Consider the following 10,123-nt stretch of genomic DNA (forward strand, 5'->3'; position numbering starts at 1 on the left):
AGCAACAACAAGCGAGTTAGGAGGAAATAAACAGCCACAATGCCCGGAGAGATTAATCTGCTTTACTGCCAGTGCTCCAGAGCAAAACAACTCACAGTCGTAAAATTGACTCATAAACATCATCAGGGCTCATGCAGAAAGTGCCGAGATAAAGTCCGTCCAATCTACCAGATAAGATACGTCGGTGAAACTTTGCTCGGAAGCCGTTGGCTCCAGGAACCTCAGGGTAGATCGTCTTGTAGCTGAGAGAGTTTGGATATCTGGAGGATAGTCAGTAAAGATCTGTGAGAGTGCATGTTGTTCGCCATGCTTTGGACCGCGAGTCTCTGCCTCCTCTGGGCCTCGTCCATCATCGGAGCTCCGGCAAACAAACAGAAACAGAAGGTGCTGCTGATCTCCTTCGACGGATTCCGGTGGGATTACGACCGCGACGTGGACACGCCAAACCTTGACAAAATGGCCAAGGATGGAGTCAAAGCCCTGTATGTCACACCTCCTTACCTCACTATCACCAGCCCTACACACTTCACCCTCCTGACAGGTAATGTGTATTTTCTACAACAGTGCCTCCAGTTGGCAGGGGATCTACATATCGTGGCAGAATAGGGGGGAAACCTCTCTGAGTTTACTTTGCTAGGATTGTAAAAAAAAGCCACAGGAAAAAGGAATTAGCTGTAATTGAATGTCCCAGGGTCCAACAGCTTTTATAGCTGAGTAAGATAATTATGCTTGGATGAGTGAGGGAAGAATTCTCTGCTCCCTTTCTTATTTTGACTCTCAAATCATCAGAACCAGCTAAAAGAAATTTAACTTCCTTGAAATTAAATTCCTCTAATCTCCGAAGTTGGTCATAAGACCTTGTCCAAAAGCGTCATGCCACTCAGCCCGTTAAGTTGATAGAATTTTTAATGTGAATGTGTCACGCTTTGAATAATGAGTGCAAGCAGACTGACAGTGACTCTCTTCTGCAGGCCGCTACGTCGAGAATCACGGGGTAATCCACAACATGTGGTTCAACACAACCACCACCGAGAAGAAGCCCTACTATCAGACACAGTTTGTGAACGAGTGGTGGGACAACGGCACTCTGCCTATCTGGATCACAGCGCAGAGACAGGTCTGTGCAGAGGAATTTCCATCTTATCACTGTGAGACACTGTTGTACAGTTTACAGCGTCTAGAAACCATTACTCCTGACAGAACACACTTAAAGGCCTGCTGAATAACTTCAGGTAGATCCCCGACACTGTATTACACATTGTTTTCCGGGGTATAGATGTTAACTGCATCCAATTGACAGCTGCTGTAAGGTTGCCTAAAATGTTGAGCTGTAGGTTTAAGAAAATAATGAAAATCACAAAACTGCTGATTTGATTTCCTTGCACGTTGACCCGCAGTAAGAACAGATCACCTCTTGGCATGCAAGTACGTGTTATATAGATTTCTATGTGTGTGTGTGATGTTAATGTGTATTTGCCCTACCCTTCCAGGGCCTAAAAGCTGGCTCTCTTCACTTTCCTGGCACAGCTTCCAGTTACCAAGGACAGGTTGCTATGGTGCGGGAAGTGGAGCCACTGCTTTACAACTACAAGAACGAGACCGCTTGGCGAGAGAACACAGACAAGGTGATGGACTGGTTCAGCGATCTGGATCTGGACTTCATATCCCTGTACTTTGGAGAGCCCGACGGCACGGGCCACAGATATGGCCCCGACTCCCCGGAGCGTCGAGATATGGTCAGGCAGGTGGACCGAACGGTGGGCTACATCAGACACTCAGCTCAACAACACGGGCTGACCGACCGCCTGAACATCATCATCACCGCGGACCACGGCATGAGCTCGGTGTACCGAAATGGTCTGGTGGAAGAGATCACCCTGAGGAAGATCCCAGGCTTCTCGTTTAAAGACTTGACCTTTCACCTGGTGGACTTTGGCCCTTCTGGGATGCTGTTGCCGAAGCCGGGGAAGCTGGAGAAGGTTTACAATGCCTTGAAAGGGGCCCATCCACACCTCCATGTGTTCAAGAAGGAGGACATGCCGGAGCATCTCCACTTCGCCAAAAATGATCGTATCCTCCCCATCGTTTTATGGGCTGACTCTGGATATGTGATCAACGGGGTGCGTTGACAGAGTTTTCTTTTTATATCTTTCATAGTCAAGAATAGACCCAATCACCATGGTTGTTCACAATAGTCTGTTTGATGCTTTTCTATCTCCAAACACTTTCATTAAGGCTAGGTTAAACACCTAATTTACCGTTGGGGCCACAAACTAAAGAAACTAGCAATCAGTATGACCGGCAGTGAGATGTGGCCTCTCGTACCGCTAAAATTTGGTTTATCAAGGACGCTAGCAAAGCAACACAGTCCGTAAAATACACACACACAGCAGAAACGCCTGGTGTTTAACCATATCTCAGCTGAACACGACAACAGATATCAACAAGTCTGCACATTCCACAGATTGACTGACAGACTGCAATGTAAATCATCCACCACTGTGAAAGTAATGGTTATTGCAACGTCCCAGGGATTTGGTCTATTGGTTGTTTGGGACCTGCCAGACTACAGAAACACAACCTTTCAAGGTTACCGTAACCCCTAAGAGACAGCTGCAACGATCGGACGTGTTGAACCGTATGTTTTCTCTGACATCATTGACTTTGGTTTGGCCGGGAATGCAACATGCTGAAAAGTTTAACACCATAGAGAGACGTGCAGGAGCAGTTTTCTGCCCGCTGCAGGTCCTATTGATTTACCCTTTAAAGTGAACAGTTACCTCAGGTTGCCATTTGAGCCCATCAACGTGCCAAGCACCAAAATGTGAAAACACTATTTTAACAACTGAGATTATGACCCAGTTGACGGTTAGGGAATGGGGCAGGGTAAGGAATTCAAATTACTAGCGCTTAATACAGATAATATATGTATCTTTACATGCCATCGGGTTTATTCCAGAAATATCCTCAAGCCTCGACTACAGAAATACTTAAATCAACCAGGAAATGGTGGAAATTGGACTCTTTTCGACCAGAGACAAGGAGTTAAACTCTAATCTTATTACATTACAGTTTCAATCAAGTGGATTTGCACGTCCTCGGGATAATCCAGGCCTGGCTGATGACATGCGGCGTTCTCAAACGCTTCTTGAAGCTATTCATGCCTCAAAATTTTAAATTAGTGTTTTCATTTGGCTCCCCATTCACACACGTCTCTCCACTGGGCGGTGACTTTGCATCCGAATCTGTGTCAGTCAGCGCAGAGAACCATCAAATCATAAATCAGAGTTAAAGAGTAAATAATCGAAATCATAAAATGTCTTCAAATGCTGAATACGAGGAAAACAATCAGTCCCGTGAATCCACTTATCTAAAGTCTATAGGTGCGGACCGGCCGTGATCATGACTGATTACCTGTACTATCTGTTCTCTCCCTTCATGGCCACTTAAACTCCTTTTTAGTTTGATCTCAGAGAAGGATAAGCATGTCGGGGCTGTTACATAATTGCAAAGATAAGGCTTTTTTTTTGCATGCTGATGTTTCTTTCACATCTTGTCGGTGATGAAAAGAACAAATACTGCAGAATAACCAAAGGAATGTGTTTCTCATGAGTGTTTTATGAAAATGTAGATTTTAGAGATGGATTCAAATTGTCGTTTAGCCTCTTTCATTGGTTGATAGAAGGCACAAAGAGAGAACCAGCCTTCATTCTACAGTATGGACGCCGCTCGTTCTCTTGGACAATACCTCCCTCTGCTGACGAAATAGGAGCAGGCCAAGATGTGTCAACTCTGCTGCTGAGAAGATCCTGCTTCAATCTAATTGAACCTAACAAACTGGGTCATGCATGCTATGATATCCGTCCCTCTGTGTCTTTGCAGTACTTTCCGGTTCAGTTCCACAAGGGCGAGCACGGCTTTGACAACCAAGACTTGGACATGAAGCCCTTCTTCAGGGCAGTGGGTCCAGCGTTTCACAGGAACCTGGAGGTGGGGCCCTTTGAGACTGTGAACATCTACGCGTTGATGTGTCATATCCTGGGCATCCAGCCGGAGGTCAACGACGGCCACCTGAGTGCCACCGAACACATGCTGGTTACTACTAATCTGGGTGAGTTTATATCAGACTAATGAGTCTCTCCCCGTGGCCTCGAAAGTGTGTATCTCCAACACCTGCTCCTTCATTACTGGGCCATTAATCCATCATGTCTGACTTCACATATGTCCAAATCCGATGAAGAGCTACTGTAGGTTAAAACTCAAAAGTAAATCTGGCATTGCACAAGATAACTTTGGGGGGATCTTTCAAAAAGCAGCGCTGAAGATCCAATGCCAAGTATCAGGTATTAATTAAAGGACGATGCCGGCAATAATCTTTATATAATATAATAATTAAATAAATTAGAGTAATTAAACAATATATATATATATATAGAAAGTTCCAGGTTCGCATCCCGGCTGGGGCCCTTCTGTGTGGAGTTTGCATGTTGTCCCCGTGTCTGCGTGGGTTTTCTCCGGGTTCTCCGGTTTCCTCCCACAGTCCAAAGACGTGCAGGTGTTCGGTTCATTGATGACTCTAAATCACCCGTAGGTGTGAATGGTTGTCTGTCTCTGTTCGTCTCTATGTGTCCTGTGATAGACTGGCGTCCTGTCCAGGGTGGACCCCGCCTCACGCCTGATGTCAGCTGGGATCGGCTCCAGCCCCCCAGCTACCCCGACAGGGACAAGAGGCTGAAGATGAATGAATGATATATATTTTAAAACCTTCATCTAACCATGAAAATGTCTCATTGAGATTAAAAATCTCTTTTATAAGAGAGTCCTGGCCGAGACAGGCCGCGACACAGTTACAGACAAAGGTTTGAAACAACGGAGAGCACATAGAGTCGCAATCAGAACATCATCAAACAAAGCACGTGCAGAAAGAAGAGTCTGCTTCAACATCGATAAGAAGGGATTTAAATGTGTTTAGAGAAACCAGCTCCTTCAGTTTCAGCTCATTCTGCAGCTGGTTCTGTGCGGAGGGCAACGCAGAGCTAAATGTCCTTTTCCCTGGTTCAGTACGGACTCTAGGTAAAGTTAGTACTAGGGATGTCCGATACTATCGGCCCTCCAATATTATCGGCCGATATTGAGTTAAAAAAGTAATATCGGGAATTATCGGTATCGGGTTTTTACAACCGATGTCAGTTCTGTAGGTTTCAGCATTTCCGAGTCTACATGAATGCACATGGGACGTTAACAGGCGCGTGCTCGATGACGTATAACAACAACACGCTTCACTCGTAGGTTGCTAACAGGGCTAACAAGCTTGCTCGCCCGGTGCATGAGATGTCCGTGGTTAGGAAGTATTTCCAAGCTAATTTCTGGTGCTGTATCCATTAGATCCAATACAGGTTAGCATGTTGAGCTTGACTGCTAATTTATTGATTGTATTATTTGCCAAGTTACGGCTCAGTCGTTACTCAGTCTGGAAAAAGAGGACTATGTTTGTTTACTACTCTGGACTGAAGAGATGCATCTTCCTTCTGTTTGAGGCAAAATATTCTCTCCAAAAACACAAACAAATAAATGAATGGCACTTTTTTCAATAACTTATTTTGTACAGACTGTGTTTACATTTGAAAAGCCATGTTGCATCTATGTTTGCATCAACTGGGGCATCACAATAAAATTAGGCACAATGTGTTAATTCCATAATAGGTGATATGTGGTGAATTTTGGTGTAAAAAGGCTGCATATATCGGTATCGGGTGATATCGGAATTGGAAATTAAGGGTTGGACAATATCGGAATATCGGATATCGGCAGAAAAGCCAATATCGAGCATCCCTAGTTAGTACCTATACATATATATATATTGTATATGTGATATGTATAAACAAATGTTCAATATCAGCACTAAATTCCAGCAGTACGCAACATCATAGGGCACGGCGATATCACGATATACTGTATATCATCAAATGGATTTAACAATGTTCAGCATATTTTTCTTTACCATTTCTATCGCAATGTTGAAAAAGCAGCAGCCGACGTACGTTATGGCAATGCTTACATCATTTGGGCGACACTTTACAATCTGATCTTTGCACAATATTCAGTTTATTCTAGTTATTTATTGAATTACCAGAAAATATAAAACGCCCAGTATGGAGATAGAAGCTGTCTTGAATCATAAGCACAAACTCACACACTTCTAATGTGAACATGGTCTCCTGTGTTTCCTGTTGTGTTTCAGGTGAAGATGTAAATTTTTTGCCAAACGTCTTCACTGGCCTGACTGCAGTGTCTGGATTCCTCGTGTTAGTTTTCATAGTGACGGCGTCCCACAATATACTCAAGAACAAACGCCAGAGTAAAAGGTAACGACCGAGTCATTTCAACTGTTCTATTTGTCGTTACTTTTTTCCACTGCGGGGCTGGAAATAAGGTAAAAACACAACATTTTGAGAATAAAATACGGGGCTTCTCTGTGTGGACTTTGCATGTTCTCTATTTATCATGGTCCACATAGGGACTCGAACCGGCAACCTTCCGGTTCCCAGCCGAGTCAGGGTTCCTACGCAATATGGAAAAGTATGGAATTTTGTTTTGAGGGAGGTCTGGATAAGTATGGAAAAATGTTTGTGTTGTTTCTAGAAATAAAAGTGGTGTAGTGGTTAGCACTGTCGCCTCACAGCGGGAGGGTTCCTGGTTTGAATCCCGGAACCCTCCCGCTGTGTGGAGTTTGCATGTTGTCCCCGTGTCTGCGTGGGTTTTCTCCGGGTTCTCCGGTTTCCTCCCACAGTCCAAAGACGTGCAGGTGTTCGGTTCATTGATGACTCTAAGAGCGTGCTCACACTTTCCTCCCGGACCGAGACCCGGACTTTAGGGTACTTGTCCCCCCTCCCTCTCCCCCCCGCGCCCCAGCCCCGTTTGTACTCACACTGCCAGGGCCGGCCAATGCTTCTTGCTGTCCATACGTCATCACGCCGTAACACGTCACACGCATTGATCGCGTGTGTGTGGCTTTGTTTACAGATCTTTCCGTAGACCTCTGAGTTTTTGTGCGTCTTGTCGACTGTTTTTGAATCTTTTCATCGACCAAATCTGCAGTAAACACTCCACCTCCGCATCACACCAACGTGAACCTTTCACCGCCATTGTTGTTGTTGTTGTTAAATGTCCGCGCATGGTCCCTCCTTCTATTTACATGTCCGAACAGGCGGACATAACGCTACCGCCGTAGGGCTCGTGCTCGCACACGTGCGCAGCTCGTGCTCGTACATGTGCAAACGGCTCCGCTAAAGCCCACCTCTTTCAAGCGGGCCGTGGACGGTCCGCTGGCCGCAGTTGAGCGCGGAGCGGGTGCACTCACACTGCTTAAAGGTACTAGGCTTTAGCTGAAAAACCGGTTTTGGCCGCGGCCAAAAGGACAGTGTGAGCACGCTCTCAATCACCCGTAGGTGTGAACGGTTGTCTGTCTCTGTTCGTCTCTATGTGTCCTGTGATAGACTGGCGTCCTGTCCAGGGTGGACCCCGCCTCACGCCCGATGTCAGCTGGGATCGACTCCAGCCCCACACGACCCCGACAGGGACAAGCGGCTGAAGACGAATGAATGAATGAATGATATTAATGTCACTTTGTAATGTTTCAATTGATTCCACTGTACATTACATCGGACGCAAAACACGAGTAATTCTCACTTAAGAGTTTCTTCTAAAATCCTCATCAACAACAGAATTTTGTAAAACAACAACACAGTGCGCTCCCGTCATTTCGATGCTCATCTGCGGAACTTTTCTCGACGATATCTCTCAGAACTAATTCATTCATGTTCTTGCTTTCAGATCGGGAACTTCAGAACACCTTCCGGAAAAAGAAAAGACAGAACAAACCTCGCTTTGATCACCGCACACAAACTAAAACTGAAAACACTACAACGTCACTTCTTCTGGATCGTTCTTTTTCAGCCCACGTGAGGAAACGCACTCTGCGGATTGCACGCGGAACACGAGAGCAGAGTTGTGCATAACCCCTTTGTAACATTAACAGGGTTAGGGGGGCGACAGAAAAATGAATAAAATAGCATATCATCAGCATAATGTGTGTGTATTTGTTTAGCATGTGGTTGGAGCTTCTGACGCAGTGTGTGCGACTGAACACGGTTATTAAATGTTATGAAGTGTCTTTCAACTTCAGGACCATTAGTTGCCTTGAATAAGACATAATTCACCCATTTATGTGTCAATTGCTGATGTAAAAATTAATGTTTTAAAGCCCCAAACGAGTCAAAACAAGGCGGCGGTTCAAAGCAATTGAACTAAGGAGCAAGTGGTAACGTGTAAAGTGTGATTTGACATCTGTTTTAATAAAAAGAAGCAATTATTTAATCAACTCCTCTACTTTCACTTACAAGCTTACAGCAGGGGGACGGTGGCTGCCAAGGGACACATTTAATAAAACCACATTCTCAGTTGCCCGCCTCTCTTCCTTTCAAATGTGTCAAGTTTAAGACGGAAACGGGACTTCCGGGTACGATTTTCAAAATAAAACTATGCTTGTCGACTTTAAGACAATTACTTAGACATTATATAAAATTACAACAAATACTACGATTGCAACGTTTATGTAAAGTGACACAACGTTTTGTAATGCATGTTTTTATTAAAGATGATAATGCAAATGTGAATATGACCATTTTGTTTTGTGGCATACATGTTTTGGCCAGTGGAGTTCTTCAAACAATTAAAAACGCCTTTCATTAACTAAGCATTTTAGCTCAACCTAAAATCAATATATATGTTTTAACTTGGTCTATAATCATATTTTATATCATCTGCAATCTTCCTAATGTTCATATAAACATTAATGTAAATGTTTTTAATGACGGTTCTAGTTCGTTTGCGTGCTGCCAAAAAAAAACTGACGTTACAGGAGCTCAAAATAAATTTTTCTTATGCACATTTGTATTGTTTATTTTTTTTCCAGGGTGAATTTTTAACATTTACAATATTTATTCCAAATCAGCCAGAATTATAAATCAGACACAGCTTTTTTTCCCCCAACAGGTTTTTTTACACACAAGGAATTTGCGTTGGTATTTTGGGGTAGGTTAGAACCACCACTGAGTGTGTCCGAGTTGACTCATGTCTCTTTACAACATTACTAAATAAACCTGCATCAACATAGAATCGCAACAAATAGTTGACAAACGGATGGATAATCGGCATCTATCTTGATTATTGATTAGTCGTTAACCCCCTTATCCAGACATTACTCAAAATAAAAGTCCTTCCTTTTCATATTGCGAAGGAACCCTGGCTCGGCTGGGAACCGGAGCGTCGCCGGTTCGAGTCCCTGTGTACACTGCAAACCAAACCGGGGGGGGTTACAGGTTCTGAAGGAATCAGATAAACCTTTGGCTGGAGTGTCCCTGAGGAATGCATCAGGGACCGGGGGTCATTTTGCGCTTCATCTTTTAGTAAAAGACCAGTTTTTAGGTTAAAACACAACGAAAAGGATTGATCAGTTGTTGATTATGATTATTTATTTGTCTTCAAATTGTTAAAGAAAAGTTAGTGGAGGAGGGGCGACGCCCACAGCCGGGTAGAAGCTCTAACCTTATAAGTAACGAGGTGTAACCCCGAGCGTGTCTTTTAAACTTACCGTAACCCTTCCTAGCTAACGTTAGCTAGCTGCTAACCTGTGTGGACCATGATAAGTATGGAAAAATGTTTGTGTTGTTTCAAGACGATTATCTCACTTTCTAAAATAAAATATCTGAATATATTCAAATCCAAACAAGCTTACTAACGCATTATGTAGATGTGGAGAGTGTGGACTGGTGGCTGGAGGTGCTGTTGAGCAAGGCACCGAACCCCCAACTGCTCAGGGCCCCGATCCACTGGCAGCCCCCTCGCTCTGACATCTCTCCATTAACTGCATGTATATAGGTCCTGTCTGTGCATGTGTGTGTGTGTAACATGTATAATAACAGAGTGAAAAAATTAAATTTAATAAAGTAATTCTTCTTCTTTACTTGGTAGCTTTATTTTGAAGGCGGCACCGCGGGCTTCCGGGCCTGCCTCGGTGTAACCCCGGTGAGCTGGACGCGCCTCTCGCCCTGTGATAGAGGCT

General features: G+C 44.2%; 1 protein-coding gene across 1 annotated transcript; it reads left to right on the top strand.

The window, feature by feature from the left end:
• Positions 1-306: 306 nt before the first annotated feature.
• LOC310959737 (ectonucleotide pyrophosphatase/phosphodiesterase family member 7-like) lies at positions 307-6,369 on the top strand (the record flags this gene model as incomplete). The annotated part of the gene is made up of 5 exons (XM_083931197.1): positions 307-541; positions 972-1,117; positions 1,491-2,120; positions 3,883-4,111; positions 6,242-6,369. 5 exons carry the CDS (start codon positions 307-309, stop codon positions 6,367-6,369), a joined length of 1,368 nt encoding a protein of 455 aa, XP_083787323.1.
• Positions 6,370-10,123: the final 3,754 nt, after the last annotated feature.

This window comes from Echiichthys vipera, assembly GCF_963691815.1.
Source record: "Echiichthys vipera genome assembly, chromosome: 17".
NCBI classification, from domain to species: domain Eukaryota; kingdom Metazoa; phylum Chordata; class Actinopteri; order Perciformes; family Trachinidae; genus Echiichthys; species Echiichthys vipera.